General features: G+C 41.7%; 1 protein-coding gene across 1 annotated transcript in view; it reads left to right on the forward strand.

The window, feature by feature from the left end:
- The window catches only part of DOCK5 (dedicator of cytokinesis 5), a 201,612-nt gene that overhangs the window by 77,912 nt on the left and 104,938 nt on the right, over positions 1–18,762 (forward strand). Inside the window, exons 11-14 of the mRNA XM_040243303.1 lie at positions 3,454–3,596; positions 6,143–6,268; positions 12,365–12,489; positions 15,042–15,140. Coding sequence (XP_040099237.1) covers positions 3,454–3,596; positions 6,143–6,268; positions 12,365–12,489; positions 15,042–15,140 — 493 coding nt within the window. The remainder of the gene's footprint in view (positions 1–3,453; positions 3,597–6,142; positions 6,269–12,364; positions 12,490–15,041; positions 15,141–18,762) is intronic.

The raw sequence follows: 18,762 nt of genomic DNA on the forward strand, positions 1-18,762 counted from the left end.
GTGCTCGGAACCTTTTGCCCAGTTAGACAAGGAAAACTCTTAAATAGGAAGATTGAGAGAGGACCTGACGGCAGACTATATTCAAAACCCTCGTGTTAGACTCCAATTTAAGAGAGTAACCTAACTTCTTCTGATTGTACAGAAATGGCTGAAGCAATATAAGGGACACATCTACCAGGTTATGGTACCGTATAAATGCCAGAGTCTGCCTGTACTTTGTTGTATGGAACAGTTATCACAGAGGACCAGGAATTAAGTAGGACAGCACAGGGCTTCTCAGACTCCTACCTGCACGTGAGCCACCTGGGATCTTGTTGGGATGAATGCAGAATGCCGTCTGGTGGGTCTGGAGTCTCCATCTAATAGGTTTCTAGGTGGTGCTGCTGTTGCAGGTCTGGGGAACACGCTTGGTGAGAGTGAAGGGTGGACTGATCCTTGCGTTCCTTCAAGTGGAGGAAAGCTGACCCAGGAGTGCCTGGAAGGATGCCCCCCTGACCTGCACTCAAGCCCCCTTACTGAGCCTCAGGAGCTGGAGCCCAGAGTGGGCCACTGGGGGACGCTGGAGAGCTATTCTCCATCCCTGTAGCTGAGTGAGAGTGCCTGTGAACATCATGACTGACCCCAGCAGGCATGTGCCACTTAACCTTGCACAGGCGGTTGGAAGCATTGCTGGGTCTAACTCCTAACGAGACAGTCACGTCAGTGAGAAACGATGATTGTCTCGGCCAGTGTAGAGCCACTACCACAGATCAGTGTGATAAACTGAGAATTCCAGAAACTAGACCCAGGGATATTTGAGTTAATGTCATTTTATTAATAATAAGTAATGGGTTGGCCAAAAAGTTTGTTCAGGATTCTCCATAAAATGTTATGGAACAATCCCCTAACAAACTTTGTTGACCAACCCCAATAATATGGTTATATTATTTTTTTAAATTATTTTAAAATGATATTTAAAAATCAGTGGAGAAAGATAAGCCATGCAAAAGCTATTGTTCAAGATTAGGCAACCATTTCAGAAACGTAAGTTAAATCCTCATCTCCCAACATAAACCATCATAAATTCCAGATGATAACACATAAAAGGGTAAGAGCCAACAATCTTAAAGTACTATAGGAAAATAAAAGTTTTATACGATGTGATGTGTGGGAAGTCTTTCTGAGTCAAATACCAGAGATTTGACTGAAAAAAAGAAATTGATTTAACCACACAAAAATTTTGAACAACTTATACATAGAAAAAATTTAATAAAAACCTTGGCCGTTTGCTGTGTCATATATAATACAATAAATATTAAAATACATAGCATAGACATGAATATATAAACTATAAAAACATGCTTATGATAAAGATAATTTTCATATCTATGAATATTTCTGCTATATATTCATATATTATTAGGCACTGTGTATATATGTACTAGGAGCAGCATTCATGAATATGAACTGTTAGTTATTCAGCTGTGTCTGACTGTTTGTGACCCCATGGACTGTAGCCCACCAGACTCCTCTGTCCATGGGATTTCCATGCAAGAATACTGGAGTGGGTTGCCATTTCCTTTTCCAAGGCATCTTCCCAAACCAGTGATCCAACCTGGGTCTCCTGCATTGTAGGCAGATTCTTGAACATTATATGAAATACTATACGGTAACATGATACAATAGCTTCCCTAGTGGCCTAGCGGTAAAAAATCTACCTGCCAGTGCAGGAGACCCAGGTTCGATCCCTGGGTTGGGAAGATACCCTGGAGAAGGAAATGGTAACCCACTCCTATATTCTTGCCTGGGAAATCTTTTGTACCCTGGCAGACTATACTCTATGGGGCTGCAAAGAGTCAGACACAACTTAGCAACTAAACAACAAAAAAATATGATACAGTATTATGTGTGTATATATAAATAATCAAGGCAGCATTCATCGACATGAAATTTTATCTGCTCCATACAAATAATATAAATAATTGTAGAACAGGAGCAGTATTATGGATATGAATTGTCTCAAATGCATTTCTCTGTATTTGTCTCATTTTATGAGGTGGGTTTCTGGTTTGGTTATGTGCCTCCCGCTTACTTTCAGAACCAGCTCTTTCTAGCAGTTGTGCTGAAACACTGAGTCCTCAGATTGTCTCTGCTACAGAATAATACAAGCTTTGTGTTTCTGAGGAGCCCAGCCCTAATTTGATTACCACTCACTTTGCAGCCAGCAGCCACTTAAAAGCCTTTACGATGCAAATCATGGCCTCTGGCATTGAACTCCCAAGATTTATGGCAAAGCTTTTGTAACTTAACCTCAAAAGCTTTACAGCGATTGTGTTGGGAGAGTTTTATACACATATCCTGCTAGACTGAGAGGGTGTCATTTGAAAACAATGCATTCTGCAGCAATCCCACTTTTTAGGAACACACTGCAGTGTGGTGGTGGTGGTTTAGTCCCTAATTCCGTGTTCAGCTCTTGCGACTCCATGGACTGTAGCCTGCCAGACTCCTCCATCCAGCCGGGGATTTCCCAGGCAAGAATACTGGAGTGGGTTGCCATTTCTTTTCCCCAGAGGATCTTCCCATCCCGGGGACTGAACCCGGTTCTCCAGCATTGCAGGTGGTTTCTTTACCAACTGAGCCACCAGGCTCCTATAGTGCATATGCTTCTTGTGTATTGTCAGGATACAGGTCTGAACCCTGCAGAGCAAGCTGGCCTGTGTGTTGTGGGCAAGAGACCAAAACCACAGCAGAGAAGACTGGTGACCATTGTCCTACACAGGGTGATAGGAGGTTTCCAGTAGTGCTTGTGCTTTCCATAGAGTGGGGGGCCGTGCTTCCCTCTTTGATCACCCTGTGAGAATCTCAGCCTGATTTGATTGTTTAAAGTGAGGCTTGTTTGCTGGTGCCTGTGCCACTGCAACCCTATATATAGTTCGTCATCACATGGCATTCTACAAACCCATTCTACCATCCACAATCCATTGCATACGCAGCACTCTTGTACACTGAGTTTTGGCAGTAGGTGGGAGCTTTCAGGGCATGTGTTTTCAGGTCTATTTCCTTACAGATGAAGAAACTGAAGCCTGAAGGGGAGACTCCGGCAGAGCTTACTGTCAAGTAGAACCAGAACTGGGGGGCTGGGTCTCTTGCACCTGCTTCCACCCTTCTTCTACATTTCCATTCCTGCAGCCTCTCCCACCTTGGAAAGCACATCAAGCACTGCCTCTGGTTTCAGTCTTATCATTTGGTCATCAGTTTTGTTTGTTCTTGAGTTGCTTTTTTCCCCCCAAGTCATTTCGAGATGAATTAGCTAAGATAGGCACCTAGTGGGAAAATAAAGAGAAAGTATCCTGTAGTTAGGTTGCTTTTCTGTTTATATTTTCAAATGATAGGCCCATCAGACCCAGCAGTATCTGAGGCTTTGCTGCAGAGACTTCCTCTTTTTGTCTTACCGGTGGTTTCTCATTTTCCCAGAATTGCCATGGAAACGTATATCCGACAGAGGCAGCTAATCATGTCGCCCCTGATAACATCCCACGTGATCGGGGAGAATGAACCACTCACGTCAATCTTGAATAAAGTGATAGCAACCAAAGAAGTGAATCACAAAGGACAAGGTACTCGGCCCTGTGTACCAAGCGGGGAGGGGGCTCTGGTGGGGCTCAGGAGTGGTGGCCCTCAGAGCTGAGTCCTTGGACTCTGGCCCTTTCATTATCTTTCTCTGATATAAAACAGACCCTGCGGGGGACTGCCCACCTCAACTTCTGGCTGACGCTGACGGCAGTTCAGACTTGAGAGCATTGTCTTGCAGCTGTATTTTGTAAATTCTGTAGAATGAATTCTCATCTGATAAGTCTCCTCACTTTTGTCTGCTCTATGATCCCAATGCTCTAAATTAAGGCATAAAGAAAAAGAGTTTGAAGATAATTATGTTCCACTCTCTGTATAGGTTTATCCCATTACGTTTCCAAGAACTGTGAACAAAGAGACCAAAGTCATGTAAATGCATATGATTTCATATAAAATAATGGGCTTTCCAGCACATCGTTTCTTCATACCTCCATATGTCATTTTGTTGACTTAGTTTTAACTCCGAGGAGTTTTGCTGATTGAAACTAAATTTTAATTCAGGCAACAAGGGAAGATAGTTAAAATTTAGATACCAAGGTGGTGATGATTGGGGGTCAGTTTTTAAAGATTGAGTTACTTTTCTTTTTAAACCACCTTGTAATTGTCTTCTGAAGTGGAAGCAATTAGAAAACGTTATTTTTGGCATATTTAGTTTCCCATGTATTGACAGTTACCCTGAGTGAGAAATAGATGTGAGGAAACATAGATTCTAAAAATGAATAACCAGATATATTTCTCTTGTTTTAGAACTCCTAACCTAAGGATGTAATTTGTTAGAGTGGAAAATTCTTAAACTAATTAGATTGCTGTGTCTCTATAATTTTTTTTATCAAAACTGTAAGAAAATATTCCTTCTCTTCCTTCCTAACAAAATACTTTTCAAATGTTTTCATGTTCTTCATAAATATTTTTTGTGGCTGTGTAATATATTGCTTAGATTTTTTTTTTTCCCCCAAGCATGGAATCCCCTAGGTAAATACTTAAGTACTTTCTAGTTTGTCACCATTATAAATTTAAATAACTCTGGTATGGCTATCTTTATATATGAAGATATATAAGATATACTATAAAAGATATATACTGCTGCTGCTAAGTTGCTTCAGTCATGTCCGACTCTGTGCGACCCCATAAACAGCAGCCCACCAGGCTCCCCCGTCTCCGGGATTCTCCAGGCAAGAACACTGGAGTGGGTTGCCATTTCCTTCTCCAGTGCATGAAAGTGGAAAGTGAAAGTGAAGTCGCTCGGTTCGTGTCCAGCTCCTAGTGACCCCATGGACTGCAGCCTACCAGGCTCCTCTGTCGATGGGATTTTCCAGGCAAAAGTAGTGGAGTGGGTTGCCATTGCCTTCTCCAAAAGATACATACTATCTTTTTCATATTTAGGGCTATCTCCCCAAGAAAATTCCCAGAAGAAGGATTTCTGGATTAGATGATGGGAATAAGTTTATGACTGGAGACGCACATATTACCAGAATGCTTTCCATAGATGGGTACTAATTACTATCTGCCTGCTTGGCAAACTGATGTTTAAAATTCTTTACCTGTTTCAGGGGTGAAAAGTTGACTTCTATAACTCTGTTGCATTAAAATAAAATGACCTCATATTATCTGGCACTCATATGTATTTATAATTTTCTAAAGTTTTCATTCTCAGTTTTTGTAAACTCTTTGTATACTAAAGGTAATAGTCCATCTACTTAGGATGCATACTTTTTAGTTTCTGGCTAGCCAAATATTTATAAACTTCTTGTATTTCCCGGTGAATTGTGTATTCATGTTTTGTTTATTTGTGATCTGAATATTTTTCATCTAGTGAGTATAAACTCATAATTTCTTATGAGTGTTTCACCATGCCTTTTGTAGTTGTATAGTGTATGGTATATGAACTATACCTTTTGTTGTTTTATGAATATCAAAATTTCAGCTCTTATAGATAATTATTTTGCTTTTGTGATTTCTTCATTTGTTTCATTACTTAGAAAAATGGTTCAGAAAGCTGTACACTTATTTTTTTTTAATTTCTGGTCTATTTTCCTATTATCTTTTACATTAGGAATTTAATGAAAACGTGTGGTGAGAGGTTAGATTGATTCTGCTCTGAGTACAATAGAATATTCCAGTACATTTATAGAATTGATCCATTGTTTCATTTGTTATGTCTCTTTTGCTGTATGCTTAATAGCTGTATATGATAGTACTTGATTTCATTGTTTTCATTGATTTATATATCTTTACTACTAATATCAGTCATTATTATAACTTCACAGTATTTTGATATCTGATAGGGACCATCTTCCCCCTACCCCCTAGAGCAAACATCTGTTTACCGCTCTGTCAAATTCTCAAAGAAATCCTGCTCTGCTTTTGTTGGGACTGTCATTAAAATTCTAAATTAACTGGGGGAGAATTGATGTCTTTACAGTAATGTATCTGTGTATTAATACCAGGCATATATTTTTCTTAACGTTTGAGTGTGCATTTATTATATAGATCATAACAAAGAGCTAAAAATTTGTCTTTTTTTTCTTTAAAGGACTTTGGGTGTCCTTGAAGCTATTGCCAGGAGATCTCACACAAGTTCAGAAAAATTTTTCACACTTGATTGATCGATCCACAGCTATCGCACGGAAGATGGGCTTTCCTGAGATAATCCTTCCAGGTAAATGCTTTGCTTGATTCGCCTGTTATGCATCCTCTAGGACTTTCTTCCACATAGCCATCACTTTAAAAAAGTTTTTTTTATTCAGGTGTAGTTGCTTTACAATGTCGTGTTAATTTCCACTGTACAGCAAAGTGAATCAGCTATCAGTTCAGTTCAGTCACTCAGTCGTGTCTGACTCTTTGCTGTTATACATATATCCACTCTTTTTTTGATTTCCTTCCCATTTAGATCACCACAGAGCAATGAGTAGAGATTCCTGTGCTATACGTAGGTTCTTGTTAGTTATCTGTTACACATAGTATGGATAATGCTTGCCTAGAGAATCCCATGAACAGAGGAATATAGTGGGCTACAGGTCGTGGGGTCGCAGAGTCGGACATGACTGAGCAACTTAACACACACATGCACAAATAGTGTATATACGTCAATGTCCATCTCTCAGTTCATCCCAACCCCTTCCCCCTCTGGGTGTCCATACGTTTGTTCTCTATGTCTGTGTGTCTGTTTCTGCTTTATAAATAGGATTATATATAACAGTTTTTTCCAATTCCACAAATATGTATGAATATGATTTTTGTGTTTCTGATTTACTTCACTGTATATGACAGTCTCTGGGTCCATCCATGTCTCAACAAATGACCCAATTTTTTCCTTTTTATGGCTGAGTAGTATTCCATTTTATATATGTACCACATCTTCTTTATCCATTCCTCTGTTGCTGGACATTTAGGTTGTTTCCATGTCCTGGCTGTTGTAAATAGTGCTGCAGTGACCATTTGGAGTGTCTAATGGGACCCTCGAGGCAACATGGATCAAATTTCATCATTTGCAAGTTGCAGGTTCTTAGAAAACTACCCAGTATGCAAGCCCAAGAGAGCGCTTTTAAAAGTAACTCAAAATTTTCTCTTTGTTTCTCTTCCTTTGTGTTCTGCACAAGTCCTTCTGAAATACTTCCTAGGCCACCCATTAAGTAGCACAAACAGCACAGGTTCTCACTTGCTGCATCTGCACGTGCCTCTTCTCATGATGACATCACCAACACTGTGGGCTCCTTGACAGGAAACTCCAGCAAGGTGCCCACTCAGCTCAGACTCAGCTGGACCTTCTGTTCCGTTGTGTTCCAGCTGTGTTCTTGGCTCTCCCCTTACTTGTGATAGGAAAGTAAACGTTTTGCAGTTTCCTACTGTAGTTTCCTCTTTTTTGCCACCACGTGGTAGTGATCTGGATATGTATTCTAGGGAATTCACTAATTTGACCCATTTAAGAACATCATCCCCTTGAGGAACTTTATATATGTGTATTATATAAAATATAAATATCAAAACACAAATATGTTGTATATTCATTAGAAAAAAATATGAATAAACAATCTTTGGCATGTTAGAAAAATTCTTGAAAACCAAACTGTTATCTATTGCATAAAAATTCAGGTTTTTAAAATTTTTATTTATTTAATTTAGCTGCCCTGCAGAGCATGTGGGATCTTAGTTCCCTGACCAAGGATTGAACCTATGCCCTCTGCAATAGAAGCACAGATTTTTAACCACTGAACCACAAAGGAAGTCCCCAGGTTCTTTTAAACTAACTGAAGCTCTTGTTCGTCCTTGGTGAAATTAAGGAGCAGTAATAATTTGATGGGCTTCCCTGGTGGCTCAGTGGAAAGAATCCGCCTGTCAACGTAGGCCATGCGGTTCAATCCCTGTGTGGGAAACATCCCCTGGAGGAGGAAATGTCAACCCTCTCCAGTATTCTTGCCTGGGAAATCCCATGGACAGAGGAGCCTTGTGGGCTACAGTCCATTGGTTCGCTAATAGTTGAACACGACTGAGGCTGAGCATGCGTGCACAAAATAATTTGATGGCCTCTCGCATTTGTGTACATAGTGAGTATTAAAAGAATATTTGTGGAATGAACAAATGAAAGAGTTCTAAAATGGAGATCATCTTCTTTGCTCGCGAATAGTAGTTTTCATCTGCTTCATCCTTTACAGAGCTGTTTCACCCTAATACATTTTCAGCAACATTCTTGGAAAATGTTTGTCTTCTTGCTATTTATAAAAATAAGTATTGGAATTCTTCCTGTAACTGATGGCCATTTTATTGCTTCAGCAAGACTGAAACCTAAAAAAATGAAATAGACGAGTTTTTTCTTCGGACAAAGTGAATTTACCTTTGAAATCTGTCTGGAAAGAGTCCTTCTACTTAATATTATTAGTTCATGAACTGCCAGGGCTATAATAGACTTTAAAAATCATCCAGAATGATGGTCTGAAATGTAAGTCTTTGGTTCAGCCAATCAGGATTACCTGGGTAATATTAAAATACAGATTCCCAGACTTTTCCAGACTCCGATTCAGTTTGAAAGACCCAGGTTCTCCAGGTTGTTGTTTAGTTGCTGAGTCTTGTCCGAGTCTTTGCAATCCCATGGATTGAAGCACATCAGGCTTCTCTGTCCTTCACTATCTACTGGAGTTTGCTCAGACTCATGTCCATTGAGGCGGTGATGCCATCTCATCCTCTGTCACCCCCTTCTCTGCCCTCAGTCTTTCTCAGTATCAGGGTCTTTTCCAGTGAGTTGTCTCTTTGCATCAGGTGGCCAAAGTATTGGAGCTTCAGCACCAGTCCTTCCAATGAATATTCAAGGTTGATTTCCTTTAGGATTGACAGGTTTGATCTCCTTGCTGTCTAAGGGACTCTCAAGAATCTTCTCCGGCACCACAATTTGAAAGCATCAATTCTTCAGCACTCAGCCTTCTTTATGGTCCACCTCTTATATCCATACATGACTACTGGAAACATCATAGTTTTGACTGTGTGGACCTTTATTGGGTTCTCCTGGGGATCCTGGTAACTGGCCAGGTTTGAGAAACAGATCTGGGCCACCATCGCTCCCTGGGGTCCTTTTTGTCACCATTTGAACAGGCTCCAGATTCTTCTTTAATTCTTCCCTCTACTGCACTTTCCCTCATAGCTGAATTCTTGGAAGCAATTATATCCTCTCTGTTTTCTCACCTGTCAGTCTCTCTGTCCAGAATGGCTGTCACTACTCACTAAAGATTATAGTGTCTCTAAGTCCAGTGGATATTCTTAGCCTAACGATCGTCTCTGGCTAGCATATCACACAGCTGCTCACTCCCTCTTTTGGAACGTTACCACATGTTGTTGGTGATGCCATACTCTTCTCATTTTTTTCTTCCCCTGGCATCTCTCCTGGGATTCTTTTGCCAACTTATCATCTTTGACCTCACCTTTAAATTTTGGAGTTCCTCAATATTTGGTCCTTATGCCCTGTCTTAGTTTGCTTGGGCTGCCATGACAAAGAACCACAGGCTACGAGGCTTAAACAATGGAAGTATGTGGGACTTCCTTGGAGGTCCAGTGGCTGTGCTTCCAATGCAGCAGGTGAGGATCTGATCCCTGGTTAGGAAACTAAGGTCCCATATGCCATGTGGTGTAGCCAAACAATAAAATATAAAAAAATGAAAGTATAGTTTCTTATAGTTCTGAAGGCTGGAAGTCAAAAATCAAAATAACTGTAGGGTTATTTCTTCAGAATCCTCTTCTTGGTTTACTGGTGGCTGCCTCCTTACTCTATCCTCATACTGTCACCCCTTGGCCTGTGTGTTATCTGTGTCCTAGTCTTATAAAGGTATCAGTTATATTGGATGAGGGCTTACCATATGACCCCCTTTTACATTAGTCACCTCTTTAACATATGAATTTGAGGGAGGGGGACAGAGTTCAGTCTTCAACAGGTCCCCTTTCTTTGCTTCTTCAGTCTGTTCTCTCCCTAGGTGATCTCATCCACTCCTTTTTTTCATATTTATTTACTTAGCTGTGTGCTAGGTCTTAGTTGCAGCATGTGAACTCTCAGTTGTGGCATGTGGGACTTAGTTACCTGATCAGTGATTGAACCGGACCGTCTGAGCTCTGCACTACCAGGGAAGTCCTTTTCCATTCATTTTGCTTCTCTGTGTTAGTTGCCTATAAATCCAAATCTCTAGTTCTAAGACCCTTTAATCAGAGGTGGGAAGAGGACCTTCTCTTCCCACCCTCAATTGGATCATTCTTTCTCTTTATTTCTTAACTCAAAATCTGTACCTGGAACTTGTCATCCTAAGCATCTGGGCCTGACTATTTTATTGTGTTTTTATCTCAGAAAACAGCCCCTCATCCATCCACTTGCATAAACAAGAAACCTGGAAATCACCCTTGACACCTCCTTTCCTTTACTTCACACAGGATTGAGGGAGAAGATCCAGTTTTCCCTTTGAAAGCCTCTCAACTCCACCCCCTTCTTTATCCAGCTGCAGCTCCCTAAATTGTAGCTCCTGTCATCAGTTCCCTGGACAACTGCCATGTCTTCCTAACCGGTTTCCCTGTTGCTGTTCTTTCTACCTGATTCTCCACATGGTAGCATGAATGGTCGGTTATAAATGCCTTTCTGATATTGTCACACTCGTTCCTTTCTGAAAACATGTCAGTGACTTCTGTTTATATTTAGGATGAAGATACAGATTCTTCTGTTGGCCTCAGGCAGGCTTATGTCTGTCTCCATAACCTCATCTCATACCAGATTTCCTTCACTTGAAAGCATCATGGATATGCTATCTCTGGGCCTTTGCACATGCTATCTACTCTCCCTCCTACTCTCATTCCTCCAGTATCAGCCCAAAGGGTAGATTCCCACACCCTCCATTGATCTTGACTTTATAATGACGCATCTCATCAGATGATGGTCTGAGAATGCTTCTCTCACCCACCAGACTATAAGCTGCTTGAGAGCAAGGCTGGTGGGTGTATGGCTGACTGTTGTCTCCCAAACACCTAGCACAATGCTTCAGAACAGAGTCTGTGCTCAGTCTGTTTTTTAAAGGAGTTCAGTTCAGTCGCTCAGTCGTGTCCAACTCTTTGCGACCCCGTGAATCGCAGCACACCAGGCCTCCCTGTCCATCACCAACTCCCAGAGTTCACCCAGACTCACGTCCATCGAGTTAGTGATGCCATCCAGCCATCTCATCCTCTGTTGTCCCCTTCTCCTCCTGCCCCCAATCCCTCCCAGCATCAGAGTCTTTTCCAGTGAGTCAACTCTTCGCATGAGGTGGCCAAAGTGTACTGGAGCTTCAGCTTTAGCATCATTCCTTCCAAAGAAATCCCAGGGCTGATCTCCTTCAGAATGGACTGGTTGGATCTCTTTGCAGTCCAGGGGACTCTCAAGAGTCCTCCAACACCACAGTTCAAAAGCATCAATTCTTCGGTGCTCAGCCTTCTTCACAGTCCAACTCTCACATCCATACATGACCACAGGAAAAACCATAGCCTTGACTAGACGGACCTTAGTCGGCAAAGTGATGTCTCTGCTTTTGAATATACTATCTAGGTTGGTCATAACTTTTCTTCCAAGGAGTAAGCGTCTTTTAATTTCATGTCTGCAGTCACCATCTGCAGTGGTTTTGGAGCCCCCCAAAATAAAGTAGGACACTGTTTCCACTGTTTCCCCATCTATTTCCCATGAAGTGATGGGACTGGATGCCATGATCTTCGTTTTCTGAATGTTGAGCTTTAAGCCAACTTTTTCACTCTCCACTTTCACTTTCATCAAGAGGCTTTTTAGTTCCTCTTCACTTTCTGCCATAAGGGTGGTGTCATCTGCATATCTGAGGTGATTGATATTTCTCCTGGAAATGAATATTATTTCATTTCACTGTACCTTAACTTATTCAGCTGTTTCTGTGGTTGGAAACAGAAGATGTGTCAAAGTTTTCACATTAACAAACCATACCACACTGAATATCCTTATGGATAAATCATTGCTCACATGTTTTTATTGTGGTATAATTGATGTACTATATTACGGAAGTTTCATGTATACAACAAATAGCACTAAACTGTACTTCACAGACACTGTGCTATGTATGGAGCGGTAAAATGAAGTAAGCTATTGGGAACAATACATATAAAAACTCCTATGTAAATAGTTTATTACAAAGTCAGAGCATTTTATATTTTACATATAATTTACATCTTATTACACTCTGAAATTTCAAAATGACTCTAGGTATCACCACTCACAGGATGGGTTCTTGTATTGCAGGAGATGTTCGGAATGATATTTATGTCACCCTCATCCATGGGGAGTTTGACAAGGGGAAAAAGAAGACACCAAAGAACGTGGAGGTGACCATGTCTGTACATGACGAGGAGGGCAGGCTCTTGGAGGTTAGTGATGTTCCCAGTAGTCCCACTGCCATCACACCCTCCTTTACAGGACTTCAGGCCTGATGTTAATTGTTCTTCACTGTAGAGTGGATTTGGTGTTTCACAAGAAAAAAGTAAGGAAGCCCATTAAATTCGTGATTAGCAGTTACCAATTTTATTACTAAGTTCACATAGACACTTAATTTTATTATTTCTCCTGTGCTGAGAAAGAGCTCAAGCCACCAGGATTTCAGGTGTACATTTCTGATGTAGCGATTCTCTCTCCCTTTTTTTTTATTGATTTATTTTTGGCTGCACTGGCTCTTCATTGCTGCACACAGGCTTTCTCTAGTTGCAGTGAGTGGGGGCTACTCTTTCTGGCAGTGTGCAGGCTTCTCATTGCAGAGCGTGGGCTCTTGGGCTTCGGTAGTTGACGCATATGGACTCAGTAGTTGCAGCTCCTGGGACTAATAGTTGCGGTGCATGGGCTTACTTTGTGCCAAGGCGTATGGGATCTTCCCAGATCAGGGATCAAACGCATGTCTCCTACGATGGAAGGCAGATTCTTTACCACCGAGCCACCAGGGAAGCCCCTGATGTAGGGGTTCTTAATCATTTTCAAGTAATTTAGACACTTTCAACCTGATAAGGTCCTCCACCTGGATGAGCTGAACCAGTGGAGATGTACTGCTTAGAGCTGTTACACTGGAAGGTTTCTTGGTTCGAGGTCAACTACCACGCTTTTCAGTTTTAGAGATCATCAAACTGCAGCCCAGAGAGGATAAGGTGTTCTCTCAGGGAAGCACAGGACCCAGAGGTGATGCAGGAAACGGACACAGGTGTCCTGACTTCTGGTCCATTGTTCCTCTAACAGAAGTTAAGTCTTGATTCTGACGTCATGGAGGAGGATAGGCAAGGGGTGGTCATGGCAGGCTCTTAACTGTCGCGAGTGACCTCTGGCTTCTCTTGGGTGAGCCATAGTTACCTGCTGGGGAGTCCACTCCATTCACTGAGTGCATCGTGGTGGGGGCACAGCAGAGTACACCATCCACCACTTCCTGGGGATGTGCTCGTCTTCGAAGGAATCTGTTGTTTAAAGACAAGTTGTCCTCTGCATAGAGGGAGAAGCAGAATGCTGTGGGCCACAATGCGGGAGTGATTTCTTTGTGCTGTTAGGAGAGCCCTTTCACCCCAAGAGTTCAAGTACACATCTTCATGGCTTTGCTAACTAGCTTGGAAATACCCTCATGGAGGCCTGACTCTACTGAACTAAGTGGTTCCTTTCTAGGAAGAGCCACAACCCTAAGTTCCAGTGGACACACCACACCTATGTACCAAGTCCTTAAAACAAGAGTGTAGACAGGACCTCATATGGCTTTATGTCTGCAGCGTGCTTAGCTCTGGGTCACCCTCACTAGACCTCCATTCCCTGAAAGAGGAAAGAGGAAAGGAAGGAAAGACAGTATATGGTTGGAATGGAAGAGAGAATTAAAGTTCCAGCAAAGAGGAATGTTAAGCTGGTACTGGGTGCCTTAGCAACTACACATTGAGATATTTGGACCCTCAAAGTGCTAGAAACTCACTCTTTTTTTTAAAACTATATAATTTAATTATTTATTTTTGGCTTTGCTGGGCTTTTCTCTAGTTTGTGGTGTGTGGGGGCTACTCTCTAGTCGGGGTGTGCAGGCTTCTCATCGCAGTGACTTCTCATGTTGCGGAGCACAGGCTCTAGGGCATGCGGGCTTTAGTAGTTGTAGCACATGGGCTTAGTAGTTGCAGCTTACAGACTCTAGAGCACAGGCTTAAGAGTTGTGGTGCCTGGGCTTAGTTGCTTTGTGGCATGGGGGATCCTCCCAGATCAGGGATCAAACCTGTGTCTCCTGCATTGGCAGGCAGATTCTTTACCACTGAGCCACTGGGGAAGCCCAAAACTCAGTCGTTTTAAATTAATTTCTTTTATTGACATATGGTTGCTTTACAGTGTTATGTTCGTTTCAGGTATACAGCAAAGTATCTATACAGCATTATCTGTCGATCATCTATGTACATTCTTTTTTAGATTCTTTTCACATGTAGGTTTTTAGAACATATTCCATATAGTTCCCTGTGCTGTACAGTAGGTCCTCGTTACCTATTTTATATAGAGTAGTGCGTATCTTTTCATTTCAAGTTCCTAAGTATCCCATTCCTGAACCTTCCCCTTTGGAAACCAGCAGTTTGTTTTCTATGTCCGTGAGTCTGTTTGCATTTTGTAAATAAGTTCATGTCTGTCATACTCTAGATTCCACGTGTAAGGGATTTCATATTTGTCTTTTTCTGACTGACTTTACCACTTAGTATGACAATACTAAGGTCCATCCATGTTGATGCAAATGGCATTGTTTCATTCCTTTTTATGGATGAGTAGTATTCCATTGTATACATGTACCACATATTCTTAGAAAGTCATCTCCCTCTTCACCCCAGAGGTAATCAACTTATGGATGCCAGTGTAAGACATGCGCTAGCCATGTGGAGTACCCGGAGTGTCTAGATAATATTATCACCTCCTAATTTTTTCTTTCCATCCAAAGAAAGCGATTCATCCTGGTGCTGGATATGAAGGCATTTCTGAGTACAAATCAGTGGTGTATTATCAAGTCAAGCAGCCCTGTTGGTATGAGACCGTCAAGGTGAGAATGTGCTGTCAGTAACTTCTGTCACATATGAAACCTCTTTTAGATTCCTTTCTTCTTTTTTTAACTTAGGATACAGTTGCTTTACAATGTTGTGTTAGTTTCTGCTGCACAATGAAGTGAATCAGCTATATGTATACATATACCCCTGCCCTTGACCCTTCTTCCCACCCCACTCTGCCATCCCACCCCTCTAGTTCATCCCAGAGCCGTGAGCTGAGCTCCTTGTGCCATACAGCAGCTTCCCACTAGCTCTCTGTTCTACACAATGTATACATGTCAATCTCAATCTCCTGATTCATCCCACCCCCTTTGTCTACACATCTGTTCTCTACGTCTGTGTCTCTATTCCTGCCCTGAACTAGGTTCATCTGTATCATTTTTCTAGGTGCCACATACGTGCATTAATATACTATATTTGTTTTTCTCTTTCTGACTTACTTCACTCTGTTTGACAGACTTTACGTCCAAACACATCTCCACAAATAACCCTTTTACCCACCAGTGATTCCTCCTTTATCCCGAAGTTTTACATAGGTTGCCTGTGGTGTGCATTAAGAAATGCACTGATCATCGTAATTCTTTAGAAGAGCATTTCTCTTTCAGAAACTTCAGAAATCTTAAATAACGTTCTAGTTTGTCAGCGTGTTGAAATTTGGAGAAAAACTTGTGGTTTTAATGATATAAGAGGCTGCCAAGATGGTCCAGCACCAAATGGAAATTTTCACACTTTTATGAGCAGTTTCCTAACATTTCTCTCCTTCTTGGTCTCTAACCAAGTTTGCTGGACCCCTTTTCAATTTAGTTACATGTTTTTCAGATTCCAAAGTGCTCTTGAGATCAGTCAGCTCATGTGAGCCTTGCAATAGCTCTGCAACTGAAATGGTCTGAGTTGCAGTACCCCTTCTTCTTTCTTTTCTGTTAATCGTTCACCACACTGAGCAGCATGGGGGATCTTAGTTCCCCCACCAGGCTGGGCACCACCTGCATTAGAAGGCAGAGTTTAACCACTGGACCACAAGGGAAGTCCCACCAGTAGCCCTTTTTCTAAAGAGGTAACTGATACTCAGAGAAGTGAAGCAACCATGTTCCTCTAGCGGCTCTGTGTCAGAGTCTACACTAGAGCCCATTTTTTCCTGAGCCCCAGGCTCCATTAGCGCTTTCTTTTTTATTATTTAATTGAAGTATAGTTTATTTACAACATTGCATTAATTTTGGCTGTGCAGCAAAGCAGTTCCATTGTTCATACGAATTTCTAGTTTTTGCTTTTGTTCAGTTGCTAAGTCATGTCCAACTCTGTTACCCCGTGGACTGCAGCCCGCCAGGCTGCTCTGTCCGTGGGATTTCCCAGGCAGGAATACTGGAGTGAGTTGCCGTTTCTGTCTCCAGGGGATCCTTCTGACCCAGAGATCGAACCGCATTTCCTGCATTTGCAGGAGGATCCTTTACTACTGAGCCACCAGAGACGCTCACCTCTGTATACACACCCACGCACACACACATGCACATTCTTTTGAGTATTCTTTTCCATTGTGGCTGAGATCAGGATACTGAATATAGTTCGTTGTGCTGTACAATGGGACTTTGTTGCTTATCCACATTGACTCTTTCTGATTGTCAGAGTCTTAAAAACGCTTCACAGAAAACTAAAAAATAATTGCCCTTGTATCTTAATTCAGAAGTAACCATCCTCCACAATGGTTGGAGGCATAATAAATGCACAAAGATGGGCACAGTAAAGGACAGAAATGGTATGGACCTAACAGAAACAGAAGATATTAAGAAGAGGTGGCAAGAAGACACAGACGAACTATACAAAAAAGATCTTCATGACCCAGATAACCACGATGGTGTGATCATTCACCTAGAGCCAGACATCCTGGAATGCAAAGTCAAGTGGGCCTTAAGAAGCATCACTACGAACAAAGCTAGTGGAGGTGATGGAATTCCAGTTGAGCTATTTCAAATCCTAAAAGATGATACTGTCAAAGTGCTACACTCAACCTGCCAGCAAATTTGGAAAGCTCAGCAGTGGCCACAGGACTGGAAAAGGTCAGTTTTCATTCCAATCCCAAAGAAAGGCAGTGTTAAACTATATTCAGACTACTACACAATTGCACTCATCTCACATGCCAGCAAAGTAATGGTCAGAATTCGCCAGGCAGTGAACTGTGAACTTCCAGATGTTCAACCTGGATTTAGAAAAGGCAGAGGAGCCAGAGGTCAAATTGCCAACATCTGTTGGATCATCGAAAAAGCGAGAGAGTTCCAGAAAAACATTTACTTCTGCTTTATTGACTACGCCAAAGCCTGACTATGTGGATCACAACAAACTATGTAAAATTTTTAACAAGATGGGAAGACCAGACCACCTGATCTGCCTCTGAGAAATCTGTATGCAGGTCTGGAAGCAACAGTTAGAACTGGACATGGAACAACAGATTGGTTCCAAATCAGGAAAGGAGTATGTCAGGGCTATATATTGTCACCCTGCTTATTTAACTTATATACAGAGTACATTATGAGAAATGCTGGACCGGATGAAGCACAAGCTGGGATCAAGATTGCTGGGAGAAATATCAATAACCTCAGATATGCAGATGTCACTACCCTTATGGCAGAAAAGGGTAAAGAAGAACTAAAGAGCCTCTTGATGAATGTGAAAGATGAGAGTGAAAAATTTGGCTTAAAACTCAACTTTCAGAAAACTAAGATCATGGTATCTGGTCCCTTCATGGCAAATAGATGGGGAAACAGTGGCACTTTTTTGGGGGGCTCCAAAATCACTGCATCTGGTGGCTGCAGCCATGAAATTAAAAGACACTTATTCCTTGGAAGAAAAGTTATGACCAACCAAGACAGCATATTAAAAAGCAGAGACATTACTTTGATAACAAAGGTCCATCTAGTCAAAGCTTTGGTTTTTCCAATAGTCATGTATGGATGTGAGAGTTGGACTATAAAGAAAGCTGAGCGCTGAAGAATTGATGCTTTTGAACTGTGGTGTTGGAGAAGAGTCTAGAGTCCCTTGGACTGCAAGGAGATCCAACCACTCCGTTCTAAAGGAAATCAGTCCCTGAATATTCATTGGAAGAACTGATGCTAAAGCTGAAACTCCAATACTTTGGCCACTTGATGGGAAGAACCGACTCATTTGAGAAAACCCTGATGCTGGGAATGATTGAAGGTGGAAGAAGAAGGGGATGACAGAGGATGGAATGGTCGGGTGGCATCACTGACTCCATGGACATGAACTTGAGTAAACTCCAGGAGTTGGTGATGGACAGGGAAGGCTAGCATGCTGCAGTCCATGGTGTCGCAAAGAATTGGACACAACGGAGCAACTGAACTGCACCATCCTCCAGAGTTTTACATACTTAATATGTCTTGAATCATGCTTTTCATATAAATTTAAACTAGGAATCAAATCACCATATGACCCAACAGCCCCACTCCTAGGCATATACCCTGAGGAAAACAAAATCGAAAAAGACACGTGTATCCCTTGTTCATTGCAGCACAATTTACAATGGCTAGAATATGGAAGCAACCTAGATGTTTGTCAACAGATGAATGGATAAAGAAATTGTGGTACATATGTACAATGAAATAATACTCA

This window comes from Oryx dammah, unplaced genomic scaffold (assembly GCF_014754425.2).
Source record: "Oryx dammah isolate SB20612 unplaced genomic scaffold, SCBI_Odam_1.1 HiC_scaffold_1, whole genome shotgun sequence".
NCBI lineage: Eukaryota > Metazoa > Chordata > Mammalia > Artiodactyla > Bovidae > Oryx > Oryx dammah.